Source organism: Pongo pygmaeus, chromosome 19, assembly GCF_028885625.2.
Source record: "Pongo pygmaeus isolate AG05252 chromosome 19, NHGRI_mPonPyg2-v2.0_pri, whole genome shotgun sequence".
Lineage (NCBI taxonomy): Eukaryota > Metazoa > Chordata > Mammalia > Primates > Hominidae > Pongo > Pongo pygmaeus.
Genome location: NC_072392.2, coordinates 22,721,048 through 22,736,951, shown reverse-complemented (window position 1 = coordinate 22,736,951; position 15,904 = coordinate 22,721,048). Strand labels below are relative to the sequence as shown.

General features: G+C 48.1%; 1 protein-coding gene across 1 annotated transcript in view; it reads left to right on the top strand.

Moving 5' to 3' along the window:
* Window positions 1-15,904, top strand: part of USP22 (ubiquitin specific peptidase 22) — a 43,471-nt gene that overhangs the window by 17,747 nt on the left and 9,820 nt on the right. Inside the window, exons 3-8 of the mRNA XM_054458501.2 lie at window positions 4,131-4,244; window positions 6,141-6,242; window positions 7,221-7,390; window positions 9,409-9,556; window positions 12,370-12,475; window positions 14,004-14,162. Of these exons, the coding sequence (XP_054314476.1) occupies window positions 4,131-4,244; window positions 6,141-6,242; window positions 7,221-7,390; window positions 9,409-9,556; window positions 12,370-12,475; window positions 14,004-14,162 (799 nt within the window). The remainder of the gene's footprint in view (window positions 1-4,130; window positions 4,245-6,140; window positions 6,243-7,220; window positions 7,391-9,408; window positions 9,557-12,369; window positions 12,476-14,003; window positions 14,163-15,904) is intronic.

The following is a 15,904-nucleotide window of genomic DNA, read 5'->3' as shown; positions in this document are numbered from 1 at the left end:
CCAACACTTTTATTTTTTAATATCCATAATAGTGAGTGTGAAATGGTGTCTCATTGTGGCTTTGATTTTCATTTTTTTAATGACCAGTGATGTTGAACATTTCTTCATGTGCTTGTTGGGCCATTTGTATATGTTTGGAGAAATATCAGTTCATGTCCATGGCTTTTTTTAAATTGGATTGTTTGGTTTTTGTTGTTGTTCTTTATATGTACACATGCACAGTATACAGTGTGTGCGTGTGTTAGGGTGTGTGTGTATATTCTGGATACTGGACTCTGAGCAGATGTATGATTTGCAAATGTTTTCTCCCATTTTGTAGGTTCTTCTTAGTTTCTTGATAGTGTCCTTTGAAGCACAGGATCAGATGTTTTTAATTCTGATGAAGTCCAGTTTCTTTTTTCTTTTCGAGACACTATCTCCCTCTGTCACCCAGGCTGGAGTGCAGTGGCACAATCACAGCTCACTGAAGCCTCAACCTCCTAAGCTGAAGTGATCCTCCCAACCTCAGCCTCCTGAGTGGCTGGGACCACAGGTATGCGCCACCACGCTTGGCTGATTTTTTGTATTTTGTGTAGAGATGGGGTTTCACCATGTTTCCAAGGCTTATCTTGAACTCTGGGCTCAAGTGATCCTCCCATCTCTGCCTCCCAAAGTGCTGGGATTCCAGGTGTGAGCGGCTGCCGCCCAGCCTAGTTTTATTTTTTCTTTTGTTGCTGATGGTTTTGGTGTCAGATCGAAGAATCCCTTGCCAAATCCGAGGTCATGAAGACTTGCCCTTATGTTTTCTTCTACGAGTTTTATACTTTTGGTTCTCATATTTAGGTCTGTGATCCATTCGAGTTAATTTTTGTATACAGTATGAGGTAAGGATTTGTAGGTGAATATTCAGTTGTCCCAGCAGCATTTGTTAGATACCCTATCCCCTCAAATGGTCTTGACGCCTTGTGGATGTCAGTTGGTTTTATGCAGTGGGAGCGTTGCAGTGCGAAGGCGTCTTAAAGAAGGCCTAAATCTAGAAGGATTTACATAGGCACTGGAATGGTGATCCGTCTTCCCAGGCTAGAGTTTTTGTTGTCAGCTACACGTGTGGGCTGTTTTTCACGTGCTGTCTCGGCCTTACTGTAAATTCTCATCACCCTTATTGTAAACTTGTCAGGATTTCTCTGTAACGTCCATGTGCTGGGGCTGTACTGCTGATGAACAGGAAGTGGCAAAGGGTTGATGGCTGAGCTCTGCGACAGCTCCCACCAGGATTTTAACATCGTTGTTGGCATTTTGTGAATTTTTTGAGTAGGGCAGAAGGTAGCCCTGGGAATCTTAAACTGCTATTTTGAGTTTCAACAGATCTGCTTTGGAAGACTTCAAAGATCTAGCACAATATAAGTCATAGTAGCTTAAGACATGAAATAGAATAAAACTGTGATGTTCCAAGACTTCCCTGTTTATCCGGGGATGCACTTAAGTTATATACTAACCTAATCATCACACAGCTCTGGGAAGCACTAGTACCGTTGCTATCAGCATCTTACCGCAGGGGAAACTGAGGCTCAGAGGCGTGTAGTAATTGATGAAAGGTGCATAGCTGGCAGATGGTATAGTGAGGGCTGGTGCCAGTTACTCTCAATCCATGCTCTTTCCTCTGTGCTTCGCTGCCTCCCAGGTGTCTGACATCGCGTGGATTTAAGCCCCACTCTCCCAATTTTTTTTTTTTTTTTTTTTTTTGAGACAGAGTTTGGCACTCTCACCCAGGCTGGAGTGCAGTGGTGCAATCTTGGCTCACTGCAGCCTCTGCCTTCTGGGCTCAAGCCATCCTTCCACCTAAGCCTCCTGAGTAGCTGGGACCGTAGACACGCACCACCACACCCAGCTAATTTTTGTAGAGATGGGGGTTCACCATGTTGCCTAGGCTGGTCCTAGAACTCCTGAGCTCAAGTGATCCACTCACCTCAGCTTCCCAAAGTGCTGGGATTACAGGTGTGAGCCACCACGCCGGGTTTCTCTCCCAGTTTTTAAAAAAATATTTTAACTTTTATTTTAGTTTCAACGGTACATGTGCAGGTTTGTTATATAAACCTATGATTCAGGGGTTTGGTGTACAGTTTATTCCCTCACCTGGGTATGTACTGTAGTACCTGACAGTTTTTTTTGTTTTTCCTGATCCTCTCCCTTCTCCACTCTCCACTCTCAAGTAAGTCCCAGTGTCTGTTGTTCTCCTCTTGTGTCCATGTGTTCTAATCGTTTAGCTCCCAGTTATAAGTGAGAACATGTGGTATTTGGTTTTTCTGTTCCTATGTTAGTTTTTTAAGGATAATGACCTCCAGCTCCATCCATGTTCCTGCAAACAACATGATCTCATTTCATTTTATGTGTACATGGTATCCCGTGGTATATATGTACGTTTTCTTTATCCAGTCCACCATTGGTGAGCATTTAGGTTGATCTCATGTCTTTACTATTGTGAATAGTGCCGCGATGAACACACGCATGCATGTGTCTTTATGGTAGAGCCATTTACCTTCCTTTGGGTAGGTAATCCTGGTGGTTTTTTTTTTTTTTTTTTGAGACAGAGTCTCGCTCTGTTGCCCAGGCTGGAGTGCAGTGGTGAGATCTCAGCTCATTGCAAGCTCCGCCTCTCAGGTTCACGCCATTCTCCTGCCTCAGCCTCCTGAGTAGCTGGGACTATAGGTGCCTGCCACCACGCCCAGCTAATTTTTTGTACTTTTAGTAGAGACGGGGCTTCACCATGTTAGCCAGGATGGTCTCAATCTCCTGACCTCGTGATCTGCCCACCTCAGCTTCCCAAAGTGCTGGGATTACAGGCGTGAGCCACCACGCCCGGTCAACCCCGGTTGTTTATAAATTGTTGAATGGAGAGAGTACCTTTTTTCAGGCACTCAGAGGACTTTATCTTACTTACTTTTATGATAAAATAATTAAGAGCCCAAGCTATTAGTCCTATTTTATTTTATTTTATTTTTTGACTTTTTACAAATTATTACTTTTAACAAAGAAAGCAAAAGTGGATCTTATTTACATAAAATAAAGGTTTATGTTGACAATTAAAAACTGGACATGCACATGATTAGAAAGGTCAAACGACACGAAAATGTATACTTCTCCCCAAAGGAAACGACTGTCAACAGCTTCTTGTGATTGTTTTAGAAAATCGAAATTTATACATACATATGTATCTCTTCTTATTTGTAAAAAGAATATACTAGTATTACTATAATTTTTTTATTTTTATTTTTATTTTTTGAGACAGAGTCTCACTCTGTTGCCCAGGCTGGAGTGCAGTGGCAAGATCTTGGCACACTGCAACCTCCCCTTCCCAGGTTTCAGCTATTCTCATGCCTCAGCTCCCCGAATAGCTGGGGTTACAGGCGTGTGCCACCATGCCTGGCTAATTTTTTGTACTTTAGTAGAGATGGGGTTTCACCATGTTGACCAGGCTGGTCTTGAACTCCTGGCCTCAAATGATCTGCCCACATCGGCTTCCCAAAGTGCTGGGGTAACAGGCATGAGTCACAGCTCCCGGCCTATTAGTCCCATTTTATAGAAGATGCAGTTGAGAAATTGTGGTAGAAGACCCACCTTCAGGTAGCTCTGGGTCAAGATGTCAATCAGGGTCATCTGATGAGAAACTGTTTTCCCCCTGTACTTAAGGTAAGAGTAGCAAATGCCGCCAACCACAAAAGTCACAGCAAGTTGCTGTCACATTCTTTATGGTGATGGTGTCAGGAATTCTAAATGGAGGGAAGCATAGTCACTCCATGTCAGGTGGCCAGGACTGAAAATATCCAATGCAGTTGTACCAGTTTTAAATACCACGCATTCAGAGAAGGTGGCAGAGGTCCTGATCCTGGAACATTGGCTGCTTTGAAAAGTATGTATAGGTCGCCTCTGTTTTTTAGACACCTCAGCCCTGGGCATGAGCTGCCAAACACAGTGCACGCCCCTCACCTGCTCAGGATAGGAGACCCCGCTGGACTGGCTTCCCTGCTTGTGCATAGGAAGGTGCTGTGAATAGTCAGTATCTACAGAACCTCACTGTGTTTAACTCTGCCCTGCAGCCTTCCGTTGTGGTTTTTAATTCAACTTGCTTTCTCCTCCCTCCTTTCTCTCCTCAGCCATTGATCTGATGTACGGAGGCATCTACTGTTTTCTGTGCCAGGACTACATCTATGACAAAGACATGGAAATAATCGCCAAGGAGGAGCAGCGAAAGGCTTGGAAAATGCAAGGTTTGGTTCCACCTCAGTTTACTTGCTTGATCCTGCAGTTCCCTCATGTCCATCAAGGGCAGACCCAGTAGGAGAAAGAGAAGTACCTAGGTGGGAAGTGGCGGGCTGGTAGGAAGAGGACTCCCCCACCTTCCCCTAAGGCCCACAGTGGAGTCAGCTGAAGCTCTGCATGGCAGGGGAGGTGGCTAGTGTCGAGGCATGCATAGCTGCCCGTGTGCTTGGGACCACTTCCAGGGTGCTTCCCTTGCAGGTCCCCCATGGGCCTGCAGCTGGGTCAAGGGAACAACCCCCAGCATTACTTAAGCTCTCCCAGGGCGCACCTGCAGATATGGGGCTGAACGAGTGTGGCGAGGTCACACCTCTCGGGGACAGATGACTCCATATCTGGACATCCCTGAGTGGTTTGCCCTCAGCTCTGCCGAATTCTAGCAAGCGATCTCTTTGCAGTGATGTTATATGTAAACATACCTGCTTCCTCCCAGGAGAGCAGACTATTTTCTGATCAAGTTGTGGTAGAATCTCTTTTAAAACTCTGGACTGTTTGGGTGATGTTAAATCCATGTCAACAGCATGCACCCACCAGATGGAAACTAGACCCACTAGACGGAAACTAGGAGAGTCTCCCAGCAGCCCCACTGCACAGTCAGATGCTTGCCGTCTTGTGAGCTGCCCTCACGGCTCTCACACCAGTGTGGGTTTCACACTTGCCGTCACCACCCTGCGGCCACACACTCTGGTTATTGGCCACACAGAGTGAGAGGAGCAAACATGCAGTCATTTTCTTTATTATTTATTTCTTCTTGGCTTCCCTGAGTTTTTTTCCTTTTTTTTTTTTTTTTTTTTGGTTTTTGATTCTGACAGATGCTCATAGTGGTTGACAGTGATAGTGACATAGTGACAGGTGTGGTTTACCCCAGTTGACAGGTGAGCATCTGAGCTCTCTGGTAGCAAAGCCATCACTGTTTGCAAAGGAAACATATGAACCTGACACCTGTTTTACATTCTTGCCTTGATTACTCTCCATTGAAAACACCCCAGTGTTTTGAGAAGGGAAGAATAGCAACAGGGGCTCTTTCAGTGAGCAGAATTATTTGTGTTTAACAAGTCTTTTCTGGAGAGCGATCTCTGACTTGTGTTCCCTGTTCTTTTCCCTCTCAGAAATTTAATAACATTGTGACTAAGTGTGGGTGTATTATTTTGTGCAGAGCACTTAAAGCACGGGCCTAAGTAATGTATGTCCAGGATTAAAATGGAATTCTTCTAGAATCATCTGTCTATCCAACATGCTGTGTCTTTTAAAGTATTTTGAAGTATTCAGAAATGTTGGTTGGCATGGAACAAGTACTTCTGAGTGCATAGGGTGTGCGTTGAATGGAATACGATGCCAATTAGCATTTACCACCACTCTCTTTGAATATTTTGTGGCACACACGTTTTTAACTGTTGGATCTATTTTAGTTTGGTAACTCGAGGCTGTGTTTATGCTATTTCAGTTTGCTGAAAAGTGCATGCTCTCTCCTTCAATTTCACTTGTTTGCGGGAGAATCCTTCATGTAAGTTCCCACTGGTGCTGATGCTGCCATCTCTGCGCTGAAGGATGGAAGACATTTGAAAACCAACTGTTTTGGCATTGGTGTTGGGGTAGTTTTGACTGGAGGTGCTGCTTTTCTTGCAGGAAACTTAGCTCACATGCTCATACCCTCTGTGAGAAGCTCCTTTAAGTGTTCTGTGTAGCCCCTCTCAGCACAGGAGAGTTTGAGAAAGCCCTGGTGCTGTGGATGTTGCTCACTGAAATGCACCCTGACATGACAGCACAGCGCCACAGCTTTTATGTGTAAACACACTTGATGTGAAAATCTAGCTAATAGCACTTGGAACTATCCTTCATCTGCTTAGGCGTTGGAGAGAAGTTTTCAACTTGGGAACCAACCAAACGGGAGCTTGAACTGCTGAAGCACAACCCGAAAAGGAGAAAGATCACCTCGAACTGCACCATAGGTGGGTGGAGCGCGTCGTCACTCTCAGCTAGGTTTCTTTCCGGGGTTTAAAAGTAAATACAGAATTGTGGGTTTCTTAAGTCCACGTGATTCTGTTGAAGCCCTGCATAACTGTCACTCATCAATGTGCTCAGTGACCAGCTCTTGAGCACCTGTTCTCTGCAGGGACCTGCAGTGGGCTTGGGGCGCAGAGTGATGCGTAGCAACAGCCCTGCCCTCACAGCCGTCAGCGTCTGTGTGGGTAAAGGGACGTAAGTTTATTTTGGCCAGGGTGAGGCTGGGCACAGTAATCTTCAGGGAGAGAAATGATGTGTGTGAGTGTAAGTGTTTGCTGAATTTTCTGCAAATTGAGGGAATACCCTTTAGAACTTTTTTTTTTTTCTTTTTTGAGACAGAGTCTTGCTCTGTTGCCCAGGCTGGAGCACAGTTCACTGCAACCTCTGTCTCCCAGGCCCAAGCGATCCTTCTACCTCAGCCTCCCAAGTAGCTGGGATTGCAGGTGCACACCACCATGCTTGGTTAATTTTTGTGTTTTGCCTTAGAGACATCTCACCATGTTGCCCAGGCAGGTCTCGAACTCCTGGGCTCCAGTGATCCTCATGCTTTGGCTTCCCAGAGTGCTGGGATTACAAGTATGAGCCCCTGCACCTGGCCCTAGAACATTTTTAAAAACCTATTTTGTTTGTTCGTTAGGCTCCACTCTGACCTGGCCTGTTGTTGTGGAAACTATATTTGTGTAATTCTGTCAAAGCATACAGTGGCTGAAGTGGGAGGGGTCGATGGTGGTGGACATTTTTCAATACCGTTCATGTAAAAGTGGCATAAAAACTAGCAAAATGCGATATCTCATCGTTTCTGGCTTCTTGAATGAATGAATAAAAGAAAATGAGTATGTAGAGGTAGAGGAAGCTGCTGGGATCCAGCGACACCTGTGGTTCAGCACACAGGTGACTCCTGCTCTCTGGTGATTTGTGTCCAGGTCTGCGCGGGCTGATCAACCTTGGGAACACGTGCTTCATGAACTGCATCGTGCAGGCCCTGACCCACACGCCACTTCTGCGGGACTTCTTCCTGTCTGACAGGCACCGCTGTGAGATGCAGAGCCCCAGCTCCTGTCTGGTCTGTGAGATGTCCTCACTGTTTCAGGAGGTGAGCACCATTGACTTCTGCAGGGGAGCATTTCTGTTACTTTGTTTTCACCTTCAAAAAAAAAATTTAAAGTGGACCATGATAAAGGAAGATACATTTAGAACTTTTTGTAGTAACTTAATGTTTAATATACATGTCTATTATGGAAAACACAGTTTTCCAAAAAGGGAAGACCTGGCGTGATTTTTCGGGACGCACTGCTGACTCAGAACAAGGAGAAGCCCTTTGAGAGGCTTGTGGCAGAGACTTCCCTGGTGGGTGACATTTGTCTCTAAAGACGGATGATTCTCCCCCTTCCTCTTCCTCCGTGGTCTACCTTCCTGCCTCAGAAAGGCACGCATGTGTCACCCTCCTGCGTCCTCCTGGTGTGCGAGTCTCCTCCACTGCCAGGCCTCTCTAAGCATGCCCCGTCAGAGCCTCTGTCCTCATGAGCTATGCGCTGCACGTGTGGTGTTCCTGTCCACGTCCGTCCCCGGCATCAGAGCATGGCAGCGTTCAGGGCAAGGCGTATCACGGCTGCCACCTCAGCCCCCACCGGCTCCGTGACCTAGACATGCTTCTCAGAGCTGAAGCAGCTCAGTCACCTCAACTAATAACCAGGCTGGTGCCTGTTCTTCAGGTGCCTTGCACAGGAGCCAGCCAACAGCCCTGGCCTGTTCCAGTTCGTAACCTTTGCGAGAGACGCAGCCACGCCAGCTCACTCATGTCTGTCTGGTCATTGGTCGCTTTTGTGGGACAGGCACAGAGTTGAGCAGTTGGACAGAGGCTATCCAACCTGCAAAACTGAAATTATTTACTGTCTGGGCCTTTCAAAAACAGATTGCTAGCCTCTGGTCGAGCCTAACCCATTTCCTCAAAGTACCCGCAATGTGCCATAACTGCTGGGGGCACGGCCCAAATAGGAGAAAGGAGGGTGCAGCTGGGAAGTTGGTGGGTGGTTTTATCACTGACTTTAGTGATAAGCTCACTTGTGTTAGATTGTTTTTAGACTCAGGTTGGTTAAGGTGTAAATTACAGTCACATCCACCTTCTAGCGTATGGATAGATGAATTTTGACGAATGCATAGTTGTGTAACTGCTGCTACTCAAGATGATGAACTGTCACCTCTCTGAACTCCCTCGTGCCCCTCCGAAGTCACCCCCCAGTCCCCAGACCCTGGTAGCTGCCGATCTGTCTTCGGTCCCTTGAGTGTCCTTTACCAGCGCATCATACGGATGGATGCATGCAGGAAGTAGCCTTTCTGAATCTGGCTGTCCCTGCTTAACATAATACTGGGTGGATTCACCCGTGTCTTGCGTGCATCCATGATGTGTGCTTTCGATGTCTGAGTTGGGTTCCATTATGTAGATGGGTTATGGTTTCGTTGTCTGTTCCCCAGTTCAGACACATTTGGGTGGTCTGTGGTTTTGGGTTTTTTTGATGAGAAATAAAACTGCCGTGAATTCTGTATTTGCACAGACAAGACCCCTCTGTGGGTTCTGACCTGGTGAGGAAGCCGGGGGATGGAAGGTGTGCTGCTGGGTCTGGGTCTGGAGTTGAGCTGTTGGAGAGGACTGGCTGGCAAGCCCTCAGCTAATTGCCATTAGCCTCAGAGGCAGAGAGTCCTGTGGCTGATGCTGGTGAATTCTGCGTAATCACATTGATGTGCTTCCCTTTGCAGAGGTGCTGGTGTCCATGGGCCTGAGTGGTTTGGCTAGTGCTTTGAGGAAACTAGTATTGGGCAAATCGAGTCACTTTTATTTGCATGTGATCTCACAGTAGCAAGTCATAATTCATCTTTTAGGCTTATATGTGGAAAACTAGACGGTGGAAAGGTAAAAATTCATATGAAGACTCAAAGTCCAGTGAGCCCAGATAAAAATAGACTTTGCAAAAAGTAGAAAAGTAAAATTGAACCATTTGTGTCAAATGAGCCACAGCCAATGGTAGGCATCTTATAAAGGTTTTGATTGTGTGGACTCTGTGTTCAGAGTCTATATTTATTCCTGACAAGGTTTCCTTCCCCGCTCTCTGGCAGTTTTACTCTGGACACCGGTCCCCTCACATCCCGTATAAGTTGCTGCACCTGGTGTGGACCCACGCGAGGCACCTGGCAGGCTACGAGCAGCAGGACGCCCACGAGTTCCTCATCGCGGCCCTGGATGTGCTCCACCGACACTGCAAAGGTGGGCCCTGGGCTCTGCACCCTCCACCAGGGCAGGATGTTTTCCTTGAAGGGGAAGGAAGCAAAGCGAATGTATGCACTCGTGCAAAAAGGGGCACAGGCGACACATTCCATTGTTTTGTAGCCCTTGTTGTCATTTGTTTCTGAGGTCACCACAACTAATGACCTCAGAGAGGCTCCTCCTAGTTTATTTTTAAGAGGCAAGGAAGTAGTTGCAGCAGTATGGCAGGTCCTCAGTGACCGATCACAGTGAACAGCAAGCTCTTGGAGCCCTCTTGGGCCTGTGCTTTGAAGCCCCTACCTGCCCTGGCATTTCTGGGACCCTGTGGGTTATCAGGCCTGAGGCTTCTGGACATCCCCCCAACACAACTTAATCACCCAGCTGTCTCCTTCCCATTGGGGACTCTCCAAAAGGACTGATGGTTGCTCTGAAATAGCCAAGAGAGCTGGGACACAGGACGAGCAAAGCTTCTCTTGGGGTCTCATTGGACCTGGGCCATCTCCCCCAACATAGTCCCACAGCCTGGCCCCAGGGTGGTACCCTCATGATTTTTCAGAGATGTGTGGTGTTGGTAGTTGGCGGGGGCAGCTCTTAGCGCTGGAGGCGGGAGGCTGGGAATGAACGACTTGAGCCAAGATCGGCTCCTCCCCACCCCTCATGGTGGAGATCCCAGTGTGAGGGACCTGCAGCTGAAGTCTATCCATACAGGCAGAGAGACTGAGGGGTGATTCTCAGATGAGTGTGGGCTGGTCACTTGCAGGTCTTCCTAAAGCCCGTGCTGGCATTTCTGATTCAGCAGGTCTGTGGGGGGCAGGGGCTTCTTCACTCTTGATCAGTTCCCAGCCCATGCTGATGCCGCTGGTTCAGATGCCACGCTCTGAGAACGCATGCGCTCAGGTCACAGGGCACCTGGCTGCTAGTGAGTTTCCCGTGGCCTCTGGGCTGGCACAGCTAGTTGTAGCCGATATCCTACCAGTTAATTTTAACTTGGAGTCTTTTAGAGAACAGAGTCCTATTTTGACGGTTCACCAAGTTGAACAGCTTGGTAGGCTGGCCTTCCCATCGCTTCTCATCCATCTGAAGGCTGTGCACCCAGGCCCTAGGCGCTTACGCACAACCTATGGGTTCTGAGATCACAGCCCAGAAACAACCCACGGTTGAGCTAAAATGGCTGGTTTTGGTCAAATGTGACTTTGGGTTCTGTTTTCTTTTGGTACTTACTTTTTTTCCTCTGAAAAACTGCGTGATCCTTTTCATTCTTACCTAGAAATCAAATGAAAGTTACTTAGTAGCTTACTAGGTAGAATTTCATGTCCTAGTATGATTTATAAGACAGGAAAGAGCCACTGTGGAAGTCGACTACGCTGTTATCCCAAGCACCTAGTGAGAATAACAAAGAGCCTTCTGTAAGCAGCAGAAAGATGTTCTAAAAATCACTTGCTCAAAAATGCATTGCTGTTAAAATGTTCACATGACAAAAATGTGACAAAACCTCTGACGTGCTTCTGACAGAATTCCCTTGGAAATGTCTGAAAAGAAATATAAGGTTCTTCTGTTTAGAAACCTGGTTGCCAGAGCTGTTCAGCGAGGTGGCCTGGCCACGTGCCATTGGTTACGTGCAGTTGTTTGTCCTTGTGGCCTTCATGGCATCTTTCTGTTCATCTTTGTTTTGTTTTGTTTTGTTTTTGAGTCAGAGTCTCGCTTTGTCGCCAGGCTGGAGTGCAGTGGTGCGATCTCAGCTCACTGCAACCTCCGCCTCCTGGGTTCAAGTGATTCTTCTGCCTCAGCCTCCTGAGTAGCTGGGACTACAGGCGCCCGCCACCACGCCCAGCTAATTTTTTGTATTGTTAGTAGAGACGGGGTTTCACCGTGTTAGCCAGGATGGTCTCGATCTCCTAACCTCGTGATCCACCCGCCCTGGCCTCCCAAAGTGCTGGGATTACAGGCGTGAGCCACCGCGCCTGGCCATTCTGTTCATCATTCTTCGCATCTTCCTGTATGGATATTCTTGTCCCCTGAATTTTGTCCCATGAATTTGAGATCCCTCTGGGAAGCATTTTTCTCTCTAATCTTAAACCTTCCGCTCTCAGAAGACTCAGTGGCCCTTCTCTATTCCTCTGTCATGATTCAGCGTTTTTGAACTGTGATGTACAGGCCTTGTGCCCTGTCCCCACTGTCTAGTGAAGTTATGTAGAATATGTATTCCACATATGAATTAAGTTCCGCTCCTTAAGTTTCTTCTTCACAGATCTGCACACATGGATATGAATGAAGCGTGTATTGAATAGAGAGGGTGGGAGTGGCGCTTCCAGATGCAACTGACTGGAAGACAAGCTGTCCCCTGGGGGCTCCAGCTGATGAGGACAGCCTGTGTCCTGCGGTGTCACTTTCTGAACTTGGGGCACCATGATACCTACTCAGGGAGGGAGGTTGCTGGGGCTTCCCCAGGTGTTCCTGGCCCACCATATGTTCAGCTGTATCACCGGAACAATATTGATTCATTCTTTATATGATAATGAGAATCGATTATTCTGCTCAGTCACTGGGCATTAGGTGGGTTTTCTTGGCAAGACTGAAGCTGTGGGGCTCTTGTTAGGGAATGAGAAAAAGGAGCATTGAAAATCCAACTGCTGTGATTTCTCATCATATTAAAATAACGAGGAGACCCTCTGCTAAAATGAGGAGTGTCCTCACATGGGCTTTTAAAGCGTTGGCCCTGGCTCCCCCAGGCCTCTGCAGGGTGAACTGCTCTTCCCTTAGAGACTCCCCATATTTGGGGAGACGCTAATCCCAGAGCCGTGGTCTGTCTCCAGGTGATGACAATGGGAAGAAGGCCAACAACCCCAACCACTGCAACTGCATCATAGACCAGATCTTCACGGGCGGGCTGCAGTCAGACGTCACCTGCCAAGTCTGCCAGTAAGTGAGAGGCTGCGTGCTTGGCAATGTCAAACCCTCTGGGGCCGTACTGACATCCTCCCAGTCTCCAGAGCTCCCAGTCTCCAGAGCTGTGTGTGCTCTGAGAGGTCTTTAAGGAGGCTACGAGAGAAATGATTAATAGACGCCTTGAGCGCGAAGGTTGTGGGGTGGGGGTGCTTCCTCTTGGGGAGGTCGTAGGGCAGGTGTCCCCTCGGGATGCGAGCCCTTCGTGTTGAGGTCTTGGCTGTTGTCCACAGCCAGCAGTGTGTTCTTGGAAGCTTCCCCCACCATTTCTCATCTTACAGTCCTTGACCAGGGACCAAGTGAAAGAGCCCTCTTCAAGAAGGCGTGGATCATGCATGGTGGATTGTTTTTATACGTGCTTCAAAGTGTGTTAGTTTTCATTATTTTACGGTTTCTGGTTCCATTTTCTGATGTAGTGGCCCTAATTCTTCTCGGGTGTGGTCTCTGCTTAGCGCCTCAAGTGTTGAGTGTAGGGAGAATCCACTGCTTTGTTAGGTTAGGGGACCCTCTCACCCAACCTCAGTGCATGCTACTGGTTTTTGTTTTTGTTTTTTCAGGCATGGGGTCTTGTGTATGTTGCCCAGGCTGGCCTTGAACCCATGGGCTCAAGTGATCCTCCCTCCTTAGCCTCCCAAGTAGCTGGGACTACAGGCATGGGCCACTGTGCCTGGCTCTGTTCTTTACTCCAGTTGAAGTTTAAAAACCCTGGACATGATCTACCGAAAGTATTTCAGAACCCGAAATGGATTGTCACTTCTAAACTGCATAAGACCAGCAAATATCGGGAAAGGCCAGTGCTGCCTGTGTCACGGGGGCCGTTTTCTGTAAGGAGCGTAGACCGTTCGGGGCCTTGTCTCTGAGCATTAGAAACCGAGTTTGCTCTGAGCAAGTTGGACCTCCTCGCTGTCCCTTAACTACTGAATTCCATTAGTAGGAGATTGTCTCAAGATTTAAATCCTGTATAAATACCTAGAGTGAATTTCCCAGTCTGCAAGTTTTTGTTTTTTATATTGTTAAATAAATTTCTAGCAAGGAACTGGCCTTGTGAGATGCAGCATTGAATGTCCAGTGCGGGCCGCTGGGCCTGGCCTGGGCATGCTCTGTGAAATGTGCAGGGGTCTCCAGTGTCGCCTAGGGTCACAGGCCCCAAGTTCTAGATGCAGCTGAGATAGACCTGTGGATTCAGAGCCTCTGACAGGGCCCATGAGTTTATCCTCCTCCCACGTCCCTCAGTGACTGTGATGGTCTCCAGACTGGGAAGTCCTTGCTTGAGGAGTGCCCCTCACCTTCCCAGTTCACACAGGCCCCTCCCCAGGGCCACCTTGGGAGCCAGGACACGTTGGGTGTGAGCACTGCTGCTCTCGCTCCTGCCCCATCCCACCTGAGTGTCAGTGTGACAAAGGGCACAGCGGGGAAGGGATGTGGGAACGGCCTCCACCCCGGGCTGCCTCTGGAGCTGGGTGGGTGTCAGTCCTCACAGCCATTGTTTTCCCTCTGCTTCCAGTGGAGTCTCTACCACCATCGACCCCTTCTGGGACATCAGCTTGGATCTCCCCGGCTCTTCCACCCCATTCTGGCCCCTGAGCCCAGGGAGCGAGGGCAACGTGGTAAACGGGGAAAGCCACGTGTCGGGAACCACCACGCTCACGGACTGCCTGCGACGGTGAGAGGCCTGCACCCCCATGGTGGGGGCGTGTCTCCTGGCCCGAAGGCTGTGCTCCATCAGGACCAAAGCAGGGCTCTTTCACATGCCCAGGACAGAGCCTGGGCAAAGATGCAGCATGAGCCTGGATTGGCTGCAGTCTCTGGTGGTAGTTTGTCCTTTGTTTTGGCCAGATGACTCAATATTTCTGTCCCCCAGCTTCGCACAGCGCCAGATGTCAGTGTCAGCATCTGCTGCTCCAACCTCCGCATGTAAATGAACCCAGAGCCAAACTGGCTGCTCCCTTAGCCCTTGTACTAATCACCTACCCCGGAGTGTGAGCTGAGATGCGCCCGGGCCTCTCCCCATGGTCCACGGCCTTCTCTGCACATGATTAAAACTTAGTTGTGATGTTCTGTACTCTTAGGGCCGGTTTTGAAATTGTGCATGTACTGCTTCATTTGGGATAAGTAATAATATTTACAAAGTGATTTTTTTTTTTTTTTGAGACAGAGTTGTGCTCTGTCAACCAGGCTGGAATGCGGTGGTGCAATTTCTGCTCACTGCAGCCTCTGCCTTTCAGGTTCAAGTGATTCTCCTGAGTAGCTGTGACTACAGGTGTGCACCACCACGCCTGGCTAATTTTTGTATTTTTAGTAGAGTGGGGGTTTTACCATGTTGGCCAGGCTAGTCTCGAACTCGTGATATATCAGGTGATTCACCCACCTTGTCCTCCCAAAGTGCTCACAGGCATGAGCCACCACACCTGTGAGTGATTTTTTAAAAAAATGTATTTAAGTAGCTGTAGCATACAATTGTAAAGACAGCAGAAAACCTTCCTAAAATTTGTCTGTTTTATAGCCTTTGTTTTATTTGCATCAATTAAAGGTAATGCAGAAGAGTCCTTGTTGAGTGGAAGTATCCCTTAGAAGAGGTACGAGCCTTTGGTTTCTGTCTGGCTGCATAGTCAGCAGGACCAAAGTTGCATGTTTATTTTATTTTTTGAGATAGGGTCTTGCTCTCTCATGCAGGCTGGAGTGCAGTGGTGCCATCATAGCTTACTGCAACCTCGATCTCCTGGGCTCAGCCTCAGTGTCCAGGGCTCAGCCTTGGTCTCCTGTCTCGGCCTCCTGAGTAGTTGGGACTATAGGTGTGTGCCACCATGCCCAGCTGATTTTGTGATTTTTTTTTTTTTTTTTGAGACGGAGTCTCGCTCTTTCTAGAGTGCAGGCTGGAGTGCAGTGGCGCGATCTCGGCTCAATACAACCTCCACCTCCCGGGTTCACGTGATTCTCCGGCCCCAACCTCCCGAGTAGCTGGGATTACAGGTGGCCACTACCATATCCGGCTAACTGTTGTATTTTTAGTAGAGACTGGGTTTCGCCACATTGGCCAGGGTAGTCCCAAACTCCTGACCTTAGGTGATCCGCCTGCCTTGGCCTCCCAAAGTGCTGGGATTACAGGTGTGAGTCAGCGCGCCCGGCCAACCAAAACCTTTTTAAAGAAAGTCTTTGCAGCTAAATTAAATTTAATCATAAATTCCAATAAAATGAAAGCTTTGCCAAAACAGCAGGCCATGAGGGAGAAACCACACTTCACAAACTACAATGTGTAGGAAGCCTGTGTTGGTAGGAGAGACATAACGTGGTGCTGACTCCTGGGAAGGTGGAGGAGAGGTAGAGTGCGCCCTTCCCCACTTTGTATTGCAAGCAAAGGCTCCTTTTCGAGTCCTTTGGAGAGCAGATCACAAAGCTAGCAACGAA